Below are 16,549 nucleotides of genomic sequence, written 5' to 3' on the forward strand. Positions count from 1 at the left end.
TGCAGAAAAGAGTTAATGCTTACCAACTGATTCCTTTTCCATCAGTTTTCTTAGTCACTAATGCTCTCCAATAGTCATGAGTGCTTTTAATAATATCAATTGCAAAGTCCTATAATTTGAAGAGATATACGTTAGAATAATAGAAACGTGTTCTTTTCTTATTCTCAATATTTTCCCAAGCCTGATAACTTTGTCTCTTTTGAATCACTTCTTTGTATCAAAAATGGAAGAAAACATTTAAATGAATAAATCAACATCAAGCCTGTGGTGTGTCTTTAGACATCTGTTTTACGATCATATTGTCTTTAGATGGTAACAATATGGTTAAATTATAAGTCTCAATACAAATAGGCCTAAAGCTACAGTTCTGAGTGACACATTACCTTATCTTTAAATTCTGCGTTGAAAGCAAACTGGTTCTCAGGTTTTCCATCAGGAACCTTGTACCTTCTAAACCAGTCCACAGTAGCTTCCAGGTAGCCAGGTTTCAGCCGCTTGACATCATTAATATCTAAGAAGAGAATAAGATTCTCTTCTCAGATTGCAAGATGTGTATGTAATTATTTATGCATTCAATAAAAATATCAAGTGCTTACTTTGAAAGAGCTACGGGATGGATTATCAAAAACTTTCAAGACAATGTGAGAGCTAACACCTTGTTGAGAAGAGAACACATACACACATTAAAAGGAAATCATCAGGGCTTCCGTGGTGGCGCAGTGGTTAAGAATCCGCCTGCCAATGCAGGGGACACAGGTTTGAGCCCTGATCTGGGAAGATCCCACATGTCGCAGAGCAACTAAGCCCATGCACCACAACTACTGAGCCTGCACCCTAGAGCCCTTGAGCCACAACTACTGAGCCCTTGCACCACAACTACTGAAGCCTGCACGCCTAGAGCCCATGCTCCGCAACAAGAGTAGCCACCACAGTAAGAAGCCTGGGCACTGCAGCGAAGAGTAGCCCCCACTCGCCTCAACTAGAGAAAGCCCGTGAAGCAACTAAGACCCAACGCAGCCAAAAATAAATAAATAAATAAATAAATAAATAAAAGGAAATCATCTAGTGTCTTAAAATAGCTCTGACATTAAGTATACTAAGAGAACAATCAGTACCATAGTGACTCCTATTAGATAAGAGAAGGGAGAAATAACTGGCAGCTACATAATGAGAATAGTTTGGCAGGTGTACATAATTTCTAAGAGATGGACAGAAGATACCAAAAGACAGGTTGAGGCTGTATTCGAGGATCACACCCAAATTACATACAAAAAGACAAGAAAAATGCATTACACATATTCATTGATAGGTTACATATTAAATGTGAATAGGCTTTTCTCACTCTACAGTATAGGCATTCAGTATCACAATACTTTAGTTCTGGCCAACAAAAAAATGTGTCCTGTGTAAAAAAACTTTTAAAAGTTTCTGTACAGCCATTAACAGTGCCTAGACTCAATGTCATCAAACTCAAGTTTAAATGACTGAACTGCTTCTCCATGCAAACAAATATTAGATACGTGTGCCAAAAAAAAAAAAAAATCCATCAGGAAAACTGTAATTGGAAGGAGGGATACATTCAACAACAGCTTATTTATATTTCTATAAAATAACTTTGCTTAAGCCCAGTTTATAATCTACATAGTTAAATAATACCATGTATTTTATTATCAGGGTACCACTAAAAGTATGGAAAGGTTACAAAGTGAACTGGGAAATGTTTAAACACTGATAAATTTCAAGGAACTTAGAATTCATATAAAACGTATCACCTGATACAGAAATAGTTTGAAAATCCAGAAATCCAAAATACAAGTGTAGGGTATCTTCCAACAAATTTTCCATCCAGTTCTATTCCTTAGGAATACCAACTGGTGTCCGACAATTCAATTCAATAATGACACTATCTAACTGGAGTTAGCATCAGGTCCCACAGTCAGAACGTTCAGTTCCACAAGACTGATCCCACTTCAGACGCTGGTCGCAAGTCCCTGGCCACCCACACTTCTGACCAACAGCTATAAATCAGAGTTTCCTACAACTCTCTCCTCAGGTTTGATAATTTGCTAGAAAGACTCACAAAACTCAAGAAAACACTGTACTATGTTTACTGGTTTAGTATAAAGGATACAACTCAGGAACAGTCCAATGGAGGAGATGCGTAGGGCACGGTATGCGGGGTGCATAGTTTCCATGCCCTCTGGTGGGGAAGCGTGCCACCCTCCCAGCAATTCAATATGTTCACCAACTTACAAGTGCTCTACATCTCGTGACTCCAGACTTTTTATGGAGCCTCCCCTCCCGATCCCAGAGGTCAGTGGTTGGGGCTGGAGGTTCCCACCCTCTAATCATTCAGTTTTTCTATTGACTGAACTGGTCTGAGGCTAGCTAGGGGCCCCACCGTAAGTCACCTTATTAGCATAAACTCAGGGGTGATGAAAGGGGCTCATTATGAATAAAAAAGACACTCGGCACTCAGGAAAGTCCAAGTGTTTTAGGAGTTCCTTGCCAGGAACTGGAGAAAAAGATCAAACATATTTTTGTATTATATTGCAGCAAGGAAAAATATAAGAGTTGATTAACTCACTGACTGTGAACCAGGTACTGAAAGGTATGCTGGGTCCTGACTAGGGAACCGTGAACACCAGACCCAGAGGAAAAAAGTAGGAAAAAAGAACTCAGTCAATTTTTGTTCCTCCAGTTGTACATTATACACATATAGACAAAGCCAGTGGTCTGCAGAGCTCCCTGAACTGCCTCCTGATGCCACATCAAGATCCTACCAAAGACAAGGACTTCCCTGGCAGTCCAGTGGTTAGGACTCTGCTTTCATTGCCAAGGGCCCGGGTTCACTCCCTGGTCAGGGAACTAAGATCCCACAAACCACATGGCAAAAAAACCCACAAAAAACAACCCCAGGATTAAAATATAAAAATAGCCCCCCCAAAAGTCATTGAATTTCAGAATAAAATAAATTAAAAAAAAAAAAAAAGATCCTACCAAAGACAGCACCAATTCTATGCTGTTCCCTGGGTTCAGCCTCTAACCAGCCTGCAACCATGAGCATAAAATGCTCAATTTCCTGATGCCCACAACTGAGGCAGAAGGGTTACTGGCCGTCGTGGGCCCACAATAACAAAGGGGATCAACATGGCCAACTTGGTTGCTTTACTGGGTAGGCCATCCTCTTCCATGGCTCTGTGTGTATCCCTCCCAAAGCTGTGGCTTGTCAAGAGTTCTACTCTTAGTTAGTTCTACCTAATACTCTTCCAGTTATAACTGATGATGGACATTGCCTTAGGTTGACATTTAAGGAAAGCTGCATACTGCTTGCATCATGGGGCCAGCCCCCCAGAGAAAATTTTAGGGTCCTAATAACCTCTACTGCAGGGAAATGACACCCAGAAAATTGTGCAGATGTAATGATGGCGTGGCTTCATTAACTGTGGCCAAAGCACGCTATTTAGCATGTGCACTCTTGTGTAAATAGCACATGTGAAAATGGACACACATTCCTACATTTAGAATCAGAGGTAAATGTAGGAATGCATTCTCATTGTACAAAATTTAGTTAGTACAGAAGTATCTGAAACAAAAAGTCAGACTCTTTTCATCTTTCTTCCCATTGTACTATTAAAGGTTGGTGTTGAGTCATTTTTAAATGAGTTTACATATAAATTTGCATATATTTAAATATATATGAGATTGTACTCTGTAAAACAGCAGAAAGAAATAATGTAAGAGCTATATTTATAAAATTCTTAGAAGGAAACGTAACTAAATCTTTGTGACCTTGGATTAGGCAATGGTTTATTAGATAATGATACCAAAAGCACAAGCAATAAAAAAATAGACTACATCAAAACGAAAAACTTGAGTGCTTCAAAGGATACCATTAAGAAAATGAAAGGACAAATCCACAAAATGGAAGAAACTACAGACAAATCATATATCTGATAAAGGTTTAGTATCCAAAACATATAAGTACTCTTATAACTCAAAAATAAAAAGACACACCCCACTAGAAGGGTTATAATTTAAAAAGATAAATAACAACTAGTGCTGGCAAAGAAGTAGAAAAACTGGAACCTTATGCACTGCTGGCAGGACTGTAAGATGGTGCAGCCGCTTTGGAAAAAAGTTTGGCAGTTCCTCAAGAGGCTAAACATAAGAGTTACCATATGACTCAGGAACTCCACTCCTAGGTATATACACCCAAGAGGATTAAAAACACACGTCCACACAAAAGCTTGTACAGGAATGTTCATAGCAGCTGCATTATTCCTAATAGCCAAAAACAACCCAAATGTCCATCAACAGATGAATGGATAAACAAAATGTGATATATAGCTATATAATAGAATATAACTCAGCCATTAAAAAAATGAGTACTGATACATGCTACAACATGGATGAACCTAGAAAACCTTATGCTAAGTAAAAGAAACCTGACACAAAAAGACCACATATTTTACAATTCCATGTATATGAAATATCCAGAATAGGCAAATTCATAGACACAGAAAGCAGATTACTGGTTGTCGGGTCCTGGGAGGAGGAGGGAACAGGGAGTGACTACTTAAAGGTACAGAGTTTCTCTTTGGGGTGATGTAAATGTTCTAGAATGAGATAAGTGGTGAGTTGCACAACACTGTGAATGCACTAAATGCCACTGAATTGTACACTTTAAAATAGTTCAAATGGTGAATTTTATGTTATGTTAATTTTACCACCAAAAGAAAAAAAGGGAATGAAGTACTGATACGCGTTACAATGTGGATGAACCTTGAAACCAGTATTCTAACTGAAAGAAGCTGGATATCATGCAACCCCATTTATGTGAAATTTTCAGAATAGGCAAATCCATAAAGACAGACAACAGACTGGTAGTTGTCAGGGACTGAGTGATGTGGGGATAGGGGGTGACTGCTAATGGATATGGGGCTTCCTGTCAGAGTGGTGAAAATGTTCTGGAATTAGACAGTGTCTGATGGTTAACAGACTAGTATATGTATCAAAAACCATAGAACTGTACACTTTAAAATGGTGAATTTTATGGCATGTGGATTATATCTCAGTTTTCAAATTTTTAAAAATAAATAAATAGAGCAACTAAGTGTTAGCATGTGGGGAAGGAAAGAAGAAAACAAGAAATACAAACTACCAGATTTTTAATACAATCTACCAGATTTTTTCTTTCCTGGAATGAAGGAGAAAGTTTACTTAGTTAACCACAGAAGTTCAGTAGTAGAAATAACAATGCTTTGTCAAATGTTTTGCTCCTCCATTCTTTCACAGTTTGAAGGCATGGGCTTACAACTCTGTCATTACAGGTTAAGTTTGGTGCTGGGTAAGATTTAGGTATAAAGACTTCAGACCCTACAAATATTTCTTACCATTATAATTGGCTGCATCAGGATCATCCACATTAATGGCAATGACTTTCCAGTCGGTTTCCCCTTCATCAATCATAGCCAGTATGCCCAGAACTTTCACCCTGATTATTTCCCCTCTTGCACATACCTGAAAGTCAAAAAACCACAGCCAGGTCAATACTACAGAATGAAACTTTGGAAGAAAAGTTTTACTTGGTGGATAATAGGAAATGAGGAAGATGCCAAATTTCTGCAAACTTAAGATTGTTCTTTAAGCAATTTTTAAAAAGCTAGGAGGGACCTTCAAGATGGCGGAGGAGGAAGATGTGGAGATCCACCTTCCTCCCCACAAATACATCAAAACTACATCTACATGTGGAACAACTCCTACAGAACACCTACTGAATGCTGGCAGAAGACCTCAGATTTCCCAAAAGGGTCTTGGTGCTCCAGCCAGGTGTCAGGCCTGAGCCTCTGAGGTGGGAGAGCTGAGTTCAGGACACTGGACCACCAGAGACCTCCTGGCCCCACGTAATATCAATCGGCGAAAGCTCTCCCAGAGATCTCTGTCTCAAAGCTAAGACCCAGCTCCACTCAATGACCAGCAAGCTCCAGTGCTGGACACCCCATGACAAACAACTAGCAAGACAGGAACACAACCCCACCCATTAGCAGAGAGGCTGCCTAAAATCATACTAAGTTCACAGACACCCAAAAACACCACCGGATGCGGACCTGCCCACCAGAAAGACAAGATCCAGCCTCATCCACCAGAACACAGGCACCAGTCCCCTCCACCAGGAAGCCTACACAAGCCACTGAACCAATCTTACCCACTGGGCGCAGACACCAAAAACAACGGGAACTACGAACCTGCAGCCTGTGAAAAGGAGACCCCAAACACCGTAAGTTAAGCAAAATGAGAAGACAGAGAAATACGCAGCAGATGAAGGAGGAAGGTAAAAACCCACCAGACCAAACAAATGAAGAGGAAATAGGCAGTCTACCTGAAAAAGAATTCAGAGTGATGATAGTAAAGATGATCCAAAATCTTGGAAATAGAATGGAGCAAATACAAGAAATGTTTAACAAGGACCTAGAAGAACTAAAGAGCAAACAAACAATGACAAATAACACAATAAATGAAATTAAAAATTCTCTATAAGGAGTCAATAGCAGAATAACAGAGGCAGAAGAACGAATAAGTGACCTGGAAGATAAAATAGTGGAAATAACTACCGCATAGCAGAATAAAGAAAAAAGAATGAAAAGAATTGAGGACAGTTTCAGAGACCTCTGGGACAACATTAAATGCACCAACGTTCGAATTATAGGGGTCCCAGAAGAAGAAGAGAAAAAGAAAGGGACTGAGAAAATATTTGAAGAGATTATAGTTGAAAATTTCCCTAATATGGGAAAGGAGATAATCAAGTCCAGGAAGCACAGAGAGTCCCATATAGGATAAATCCAAGGAGAAACACACCAAGACACATATTAATCAAACTATCAAAAATTAAATACAAAGAAAAAATATTAAAAGCAGCAAGGGAGGGCTTCTCTGGTGGTGTAGTGGTTAAGAATCCGCCTGCCAATGCAGGAGACACGGGTTCGAACCCTGGTCCAGGAAGATCTCACATGCTGCGGAGCAACTAAGCCCGTGCACCACAACTACTGAGCCTGCGCTCTAAAGCCTTCGAGCCACAGCTACTGAAGCCCGTGTGCCTAGAGCCCATGCTCCGCAACAAGAGAAGCCACCACAGTGAGAATCCCGTGCACCGCAACAAAGAGTAGCCCCCACTCACCGCAACTAGAGAAAGCCCACGCACAGCAACGAAGACACAACGCAGCCAAAAATAAATAAATAAATAAATTTATTTATTTTTAAAAAAAGCAGCAAGGGAAAAGCAACAAATAACATGTACAATGCTTGGTGTCAGTCTATTTATCTCTTGTAAAAATAAAATACAGTGTGTGTGTGTGAAAAAAAAAAAAATTAAAAAAAAAATTTTTAATAAAAAAAAAAAGCAACAAATAACATACAAAGAAATCCCCATAAGGTTAACAGCTGATCTTTCAGCAGAAACTCTGCAAGCCAGAAGGGAGTGGCAGGACACATTTAAAGTGATGAAAGGGAAAAACCTACAATCAAGATTACTCTACCCAGCAAGGATCTCATCCAGATTCGACAGAGAAATTAAAACCTTTACAGACAAGCAAAAGCTAAGAGAATTCAGCACCACCAAACCAGCTTTACAACAAATGCTAAAGGAACTTCTCTAGGCAGGAAACACAAGAGAAGGAAAAGACCTACAATAACAGACCCAAAAGAATTAAGAAAATGGAAATAGGAACATACATATGGATAATTACCTTAAATGTAAATGGATTAAATGCTCCAACCAAAAGACATAGACTGGCTGAGTGGATACAAAAACAAGACCCGTATATATGCTGTCTGCAAGAGACCTATTTCAGACCTAGGGTCATATACAGACTGAAAGTGAGTGGATGGAAAAAGATATTCCATGCAAATGGAAATCAAAAGAAAGCTGGAGGAGCAATTCTCATATCAGACAAAACAGACTTTAAAATAAAGACTATTACAAGAGACGAAGAAGGATACTACATAATGATCAAGGAATCAGACCAAGAGGATATAACAATTGTAAATATTTATGCACCCAACATAGAAGCACTTCAATACATAAGGCAAATGCTAACAGCCATAAGAGGGGAAATCGACAGTAACACAATAATAGTAGGGGACTTTAACACCCCACTTTCACCAATGGACAGATCAACCAAAATGAAAATAAATAAGGAAATACAAGCTTTAAATGATACATTAATCAAGATGGACTTAACTGATATTTATAGGACATTCCATCCAAAAACAACAGAATACACTTTCTTCTCAAGTGTTCATGGAAGATTCTCCAGGATAGATCATATCTTGGGTTACAAATCAAGCCTTGGTAAATTTAAGAAAATTGAAAATGTATCAAGTACCTTTTCCGACCACAACGCTGTGAGACTGGATACCAATTACAGGAAAAAAACTGTAAAAAATACAAACACATGGAGGCTAAACAATATGCTACTAAATAACCAAGAAATCACTGAAGAAATCAAAGAGGAAATAAAAAAATACCTAGAAACAAATGACAATGAAAACACGATGACCCAAAACCTATGCGATGCAGCAAAAGCAGTTCTAAGAGGGAAGTTTATAGCAACACAATCCTACCTCAAGAAACAAGAAAAATCTCAAATAAACAACCTAACCTTACACCTAAAGCAATTAGAGAAAGAAGAACAAAAAAAACCCCGAAGTTAGCAGAAGGAAAGAAATCATAAAGATCAGATCAGAAATAAATGAAAAAGAAATGAAGGAAACGATAGCAAAGATCAATAAAACTAAAAGCTGGTTCTTTGAGAAGAGAAACAAAATTGATAAACCATTAGCCAGACTCATCAAGAAAAACATGGAGAAGACTCAAATCAACAGAATTAGAAGTAACAACTGACACTGCAGAAATACAAAGGATCATGAGAGATTACTACAAGCAACTATATGCCAATAAAATGGACAACCTGGAAGAAATGGACAAATTCTTAGAAAAGCACAACCTTCTGAGACTGAACTAGGAAGAAATAGACAAAATAAACAGACCAATCACAAGCACTGAAATTGAAACCGTGATTAAAAATCTTCCAACAAACAAAAGCCCAGGACCAGATGGCTTCACAGGCGAATTCTATCAAACATTTAGAGAAGAGCTAACACCTATCCTTCTCAAACTCTTCCAAAGTATAGCAGAGGGTGGAACACTCCCAAACTCATTCTATGAGGCCACCATCACTCTGATACCAGAACCAGACAAACATGTCACAAAGAAAGAAAACTACAGGCCAATATCACTGATGAACATAGATGCAAAAATCCTCAACAAAATACTAGCAAAAAGAATCCAGCAGCACATTAAAAGGATCATACATCATGATCAAGTGGGGTTTATCCCAGGAATGCAAGGATTCTTCAATATACGCAAATCAGTCAATGTGATACACCATATTAACAAACTGAAGGATAAAAACCATATGATAATCTCAATAGATGCAGAAAAACCTTTTGACAAAATTCAACACCCATTTATGATAAAAACCCTCCAGAAAGTAGGCATAGAGGGAACTTACCTCAACATAATAAAGGCCATATATGACAAACCCACAGCCAACATCGTTCTCAATGGTGAAAAACTGAAACCATTTCCACTAAGATCAGGAACAAGACAAGGTTGCCCACTCTCACCACTATTATTCAACATAGTTTTGGAAGTTTTAGCCACAGCAATCAGAGAAGAAAAAGAAATAAAAGGAATCCAAATGGGAAAAGAAGAAGTAAAGCTGTCACTGCTTGCAGATGACATGATACTATACATAGAGAATCCTAAAGATGTTACCAGAAAACTACTAGAGCTAATCAATGAATTTGGTAAAGTAGCAGGATACAAAATTAATGCACAGAAATCTCTTGCATTCCTGTACACTAATGATGAAAAACATGAAAAAGAAATTAAGGAAACACTCCCATTTACCATTGCAACAAAAAGGATAAAATATCTAGGAATAACCCTACCTAAGGAGACAAACGACCTGTATGCAGAAAACTATAAGACACTGATGAAAGAAATTAAAGATGATACAAACAGATGGAGAGATAGACCATGTTCCTGGATTGGAAGAATCAACATTGTGAAAATGACTATACTACCCAAAGCAATCTACAGATTCAATGCAATCCCTATCAAACTACCAATGGCATTTTTCACAGAACTAGAACAAAAAATTTCACAATTTGTATGGAAACACAAAAGACCCCGAATAGCCAAAGCAATCTTGAGAAAGAAAAACAGAGCTGGAGGAATCAGGCTCCTGGACTTCAGACTATACTACAAAGCTACAGTCATCAAGACAGTATGGTACTGGCACAAAAATAGAAATACAGATCAGTGGAACAGGATAGAAAGCCCAGAGAAAAACCCACGCACATATGGTCACCTTATCTTTGATAAAGGAGGCAAGAATATACAATAGAGAAAAGACAGCCTCTTCAATAAGTGGTGCTGGGAAAACTGGACAGCTACATGTAAAAGAATGAAATTAGGGGGCTTCCCTGGTGGCACAGTGGTTGAGAATCTGCCTGCCAATGCAGGGGACAAGGGGTTCGAGCCCTGGTCTGGGAAGATCCCACATGCCGCGGAGCAACTAGGCCCGTGAGCCACAATTAGTGAGCCTGCGCGTCTGGAGCCTGTGCTCCGCAACAAGAGAGGCCGCGATAATGAGAGGCCCGTGCACCGCGATGAAGAGTGGCCCCCACTTGCCGCAACTAGAGAAAGCCCTCACACAGAAACGAAGACCCAACACAGCCATAAATAAATAAATAAATGAACCCAAAGTTTAAAAAAAAAAAGAATGAAATTAGAACACTCCCTAACACCATACATAAAAATAAACTCAAAATGGATTAAAGACCTAAATGTAAGGCCAGATACTATAAAACTCTTAGAGGAGAACATAGGCAGAACACTCTATGACATAAATCACAGCAAGATCCTTTTTGACCCACCTCCTAGAGAAATGGAAATAAAAACAAAAATAAATGGGACCTAATGAAACTTAAAAGCTTTTGCACAGCAAAGGAAACCGTAAACAAGACGAAAAGACAACCCTCAGGATGGGAGAAAATATTTGCAAATGAAGCAGCTGACAAAGGATTAACCTCCAAAATACAAGCAGCTCATGCAGCTCAATATCAAAAAAACAAACAACCCAATCCAAAAATGGGCAGAAAACCTAAATAGACATTCCTCCAAAGATATACAGATTGCCAACAAACACATGAAACGACACTCAACGTCACTAATCATTAGAGAAATGCAAATCAAAACTACCATGAGGTATCATCTCACACTGGTCAGAATGGCCATCATCAAAAAATCTACAAACAATAAATGCTGGAGAGGTTGTGGAGAAAAGGGAACCCTCTTGCACTGTTGGTGGGAATGTAAATTGATACAGCCACTACGGAGAACAGTATGGAGGTTCCTTTAAAAACTAAAAATAGAACTACCATATGACCCGGCAATCCCACTACTGGGCATATATCCTGAGAAAATCATAATTCAAAAAGAGTCATGTACCACAATGTTCACTGCAGCACTATTTACAGTAGCCAGGACATGGAAGCAACCTAAGTGTCCATCAACAGATGAATGGATAAAGAAGATGTGGCACATATATACAATGGAATATTACTCAGCCATAAAAAGAAACGAAATTGAGGTATTTGTAGTGAGGTGGATGGACCTAGAGTCTGTCATACAGAGTGAAGTAAGTCAGAAAGAGAAAAACAAATACCGTATGCTAACACATATATATGGAATCAAAAAAAAAAAAAAAAACTGGTTCTGAAGAACCTATGGGCAGGAGAGGAATAAAGATGCAGACGTAGAGAATGGACTTGAGGACATGGGGAGGGGGAAGGGTAAGCTGAGACGAAGTGAGAGAGTGGCATTGACATATATACACTACCGAATGTAAAACAGATAGCTAGTGGGAACCAGCTGCACAGCACAGGGAGATCAGCTTGGTGCTTTGTGACCACCTAGAGGGGTGGGATAGGGAGGGAGGGAGACTCAAGAGGGAGGGGATATGGGGATATTAAGTATACATGTAGCTGATTCATTTTGTTATACAGCAGAAACTAACACAACAATGTAAAGCAATTATACTCCAATAAAGATGTTAAAAAAAAAGCGCTAAACAAGTGTCCAGTAGTCCCATCAGAGTTGAGGGTAATTAATGTTTTTTAAACTGTCATCGATTGTGCTGAAGAATAAGTCCTCCTTAATTTATTTCAAATACCTATTTTAATGTACTTTCTTTACCTTTTATTTTATAGAAGTCACTGAGTTAGGCAAGTCATACAATATGCCTGAACTTGATGACTTAAGCAACTGAATGACAACTTTCTTTTCAGTCACTTAATATTTTCTTGAGCCTGGGAAAGATCATAAAGAAAATAACTATAGTCAGACTCTTAGAGCAACCCTACTTGAGAGAGGAATCCCTACCATAAATCTCCAACTCATGAGGTTACCTGGTTTGGGCCAATTCACTGGTCACTCCAAATCCTTAGGCAAGGTTTGCCTTGTTGCCTCCTGGTAGCCTTCATCTATTGACTACTCATCTGCCTTCTAAAGCAATGCAGAACATGTCCAGTTCTTCCACACACATGCATACAATACACATTTTTTTCTAGGCTAGGTTTAAATGTACAAATTATAATGTAGAAATGCTTAGAATGGAATGGAAGCTTTTGTCACCCAAAGAGACCCATCATTACTTCACTAATATTCATATATTTTATTTACAATATTTTTAAAAGTATGAAGTTTGTATATTTCATTGATATTGTCTCAACTCTACAGAAAAATATTTCAGATTCCGTTACCTTGCTTCCAATTTCACACACATCAATTGGGTCATTGTCACCACAGCAGCCGGTGTGTTCATCATTGTGTCTTGGGTCTTCCCAAGTCTAAAAAAAAAAATAAGACACAGTATATCATTCCTGTATATGCTAATGACAAAGTGGATCATGTTGGCATTGAAAGATAACATCCCACGATCTTTCTGCAAAAATATGAAGCTTCAGCTATTTATTCTCATTAAAAAGAATTCTTTTTTTTTTTTTTAAAGAATTCTTTATTCACATCTAAGAATCTTAACTACACACAATAATCTTAACTAAACGCTGGGCTCCTATTACACGCATAATGCGGAACTAAATTTAATCTTTAAAATGGATAATGATGCTATTTTAAACAAACAAAACCCAACTAGCTAATAACTGAGACAATATGCAAACACAAATGTAGACCCAGATGTTCACTTAAAAAATATAGTAAAAGAAAACTGCTTTGATGAACTTTTAGTACTTACTATCTTCTACTAACCAGATTTTCTTTAAAATAAATCTCCAAGCAGAGATGGGTAGGTGGTAATATTAAGATGGAAATGACGTGTGCTGGTGGCAAAAATGTCATCGCTGACCAGGAGCCAAGAATAAAAAGTTTAATCAGGATTTGCTGAAGCTTTAAATTGCTGGGTTTCTTCCCTGCTAAACTGCAAGACAGAGTCCTTGCAGAGCAGCTCACAGAAGAAGCGATGGCCTGTGCCTGCCAGGAAGTTCAGTTTAAAGTGTAGCTGTTGTTTTGGTTCTTTTCCCTCCCAATCTGGAACATATTTCTTGGATTTGTTTGCTTACTCAGCTGGAGTGAAGGCAGAGAGATAAAAGTAAAGGGGGAAAAGGAAGACTGGACCCAACAAAGCCAAATCCAACCTACAGAAGAGTAAGTATTTCAGCAATGTGTTCCCAGAGGGATGATATTTCAAGGCTAAATAGTGAATCAATTGAAGCGCAAGGTGAAGTGCTATAACGAAAGCAAACGACTTTGTGACTACCTAGCAAGCTAGATGGGTTTGACCTATGTTTTAGTAACTTACAGATTGTTTCACAATAGATTCCACTTAATAGACTTAATGGTTAATAAAAACAAACCATTTATCAACAGGAAGAAAATAAATTGAATATTTCATTTAAAGATCCTAAGTGCCACAGCATTAGCTTAACCAAACCAGAATTAAATATACGTTATTTACTCATAGTAGACATGATTCTAGTGATTCTTCATTCAAATATTAAATAAGAGTCTACTACACACAGGTATTGTGCTGGGGATAAATTGGTAAACAATGCAGATATCCCCCCTCCTCAAAGCTTTGACTGTTTAGGAAACAGAATCCCATTATTACTTTACCACAAAGAGCTTGGCACAAAGAAAGTAATCAGGACTATAGAGATACTAGTCAGCAGCTGTGAGAACTTACATGTGCCAGGTACTAAGTGCTTTATTCCTCAAATAGCCACACAAGCTATGTACTAGGAATATCCCAGGAGAAAATATTAACATCTCAGGGAGGAAGAAGCAGAGGCAAGTTAGATAAGCTTTCGCAGACAGTTTAGATTTATTTCCAGTTTTAGTGAGGGCCACTGGTAGGTTTTAAGCAGGGACGTGATATTGAATCTGATTTAAGCTTTAGAAGGTTGCAGCTGGGACTTCCCTGGCAGTCCAGTGGTTAAGACTTTGCCTCCCAACGCAGGGGGTGCAGGTTCAATGGTGGAGTTAAGATCCCACATGCCTCCCGGCCAAAAAACCAAAACATAAAACAGAAGGAATATTGTAACAAATTCAATAAAGACTTTTTAAATGGTCCACATCAAAAAAAATCTAAAAAAAAAAAGAAAGTGGCAGACTTGGGATTTGCACCCTCATCTGTGTGGTGCCATAAGATCAGTGCTTTTAAGCACTAGTCTACACGGCCTCTCTCAATAGATACGCCACTCGTTCTGTAAAGAAAGAATTTGTGTAGTTTATAACCAGTCCATATAAAACAATATTTCAGAAAAGAACAAACTTTCAAATGTGAATTCAAACATTGTAAATATTTACCTTTTAGTTCATCTTGAAAATAAGTTATTTAAGGAAGTATTAAAATGAGTTAATTACCCCTTATGTTTTTATAATCTACTATAGCAAAAACTTTTTGAAGGTGTTTAAATCTTTTTTACTAACAGTAGTAGGTTAAATTTTTGTAAGCTAAAAAGTACATTTCTAGCAATTGCACAGAGACATACCTGAGGGATGGCACCATAGTTCCAGATATATCCTTTATAAGGGAACAAATTTGCAACATAACGGAGTTTTCCTTTTTTTACATCTTGTTTAATTGGGTTTAAAGGATCCTTTGTAGCAATCTGAAATAAAAAATTTCAAATCATTGTATATTTGTATGTGAAATACTATTCAAATAGGGATTTAAGGAAATGAATTATGAAATGCACTAGTTCCACTTTAATGATATATTTTTACCCCTAACACTTTTATAATTTGAAATAAGTTTCTCCATAATCAGCCTTTAAGTGGAAAACATTTGAGGTATACAGGAACTATCAAGAAGGGAAAAAGAACATTTACTAATTCCAGAAAGCAAAAATTAGCTGGAATAAATCCTAACATTTGAGAAAATATCTAACTTCAGCTTTCCTTTAAAACATTTAATATTATTCAAATATTTGACTGTCTATTACATGTGAAGTGTTGTTACTGTCAGAAAGCATTATTACGTGACAGAAAATGTTACAAATATCCGTAACGAAAAGTCAAATCTATTAGGTATCATCAGAAATAAATTAACAGGAACTTCCCTGGTGGCGCAGTGGTTAAGAATCCGCCTGCCAATTCAGGGGACGTGAGTTCGAGCCCTGGTCCGGGAAGATCCCACATGCCATGGAGCAACTAAGCCCATGCTCCACAACTACTGAGCCCTCATGCCACAACTACTGAAGCCCACGCGCCTAGAGCCTGTGCTCTGGAACAGGAGAAGCCACCGCAATGAGAAGCCCGCACACCGCAATGAAGACCCAACACAGCCAAAAATAAATAAATAACTAAAGTTTTTAAAAATAAATAAATTAACCAAATGTGACAAAAATTCCAATAAAATCATTTATGGCTGGAGTGACTGAAGCAAGCCTGTTGACTACATGGAGGAGTCAACAATGGAATTAAAGGGAAGAAGACAGAAGAGAAAAAGGTAATTCTAGGCTTTGGGAATGCCAGAAGGAAAGTCTGTAGCATATTTGTAAATAGTAAATGGTTGAGTTTAGTCGGAGCACAGAGAGAAAACTGGCAGGCAATGGGAGATACAGCTGGAAAATAGATTGGGACTAAAAAGAGGACAACCTTGGACATTAGTTGTTTAACCCTTGAGCAAATCGGTGCAACTAGATCAAAACTAATATCCTACATCTGACTAGCAAAGGTGAAACATACCTCCATTTTTGCATTCGACCAGCGTGGTACTTCAACCACCATGTGGAACACATCCTGCAAAACACAGAGAAGGTGAGATGGTCACAGGAGTTCATTTATTCTATTACTTCATTGAGTATGCCCCAGTCCTTCCAAAGTTAAACTGTTCATTGTATCAAATCTTTGAAGTCACGGACTTTCAACAAAATGCATCAAAAAGTAAGGCAGACTGAT

The 16,549-nt window shown here is 38.2% G+C and overlaps 1 protein-coding gene across 1 annotated transcript in view; it reads right to left on the reverse strand.

Moving 5' to 3' along the window:
* PPA1 (inorganic pyrophosphatase 1) overlaps positions 1-16,549 on the reverse strand; it is a 36,837-nt gene that overhangs the window by 7,318 nt on the left and 12,970 nt on the right. Inside the window, exons 3-8 of the mRNA XM_068547737.1 lie at positions 16,337-16,390; positions 15,139-15,258; positions 12,892-12,978; positions 5,397-5,523; positions 384-511; positions 24-109 (exon numbers count right to left, since the gene is read on the reverse strand). Of these exons, the coding sequence (XP_068403838.1) occupies positions 24-109; positions 384-511; positions 5,397-5,523; positions 12,892-12,978; positions 15,139-15,258; positions 16,337-16,390 (602 nt within the window). The remainder of the gene's footprint in view (positions 1-23; positions 110-383; positions 512-5,396; positions 5,524-12,891; positions 12,979-15,138; positions 15,259-16,336; positions 16,391-16,549) is intronic.

This window comes from Eschrichtius robustus, chromosome 7 (genome assembly GCF_028021215.1).
Source record: "Eschrichtius robustus isolate mEscRob2 chromosome 7, mEscRob2.pri, whole genome shotgun sequence".
In the NCBI taxonomy this organism is placed as follows: domain Eukaryota; kingdom Metazoa; phylum Chordata; class Mammalia; order Artiodactyla; family Eschrichtiidae; genus Eschrichtius; species Eschrichtius robustus.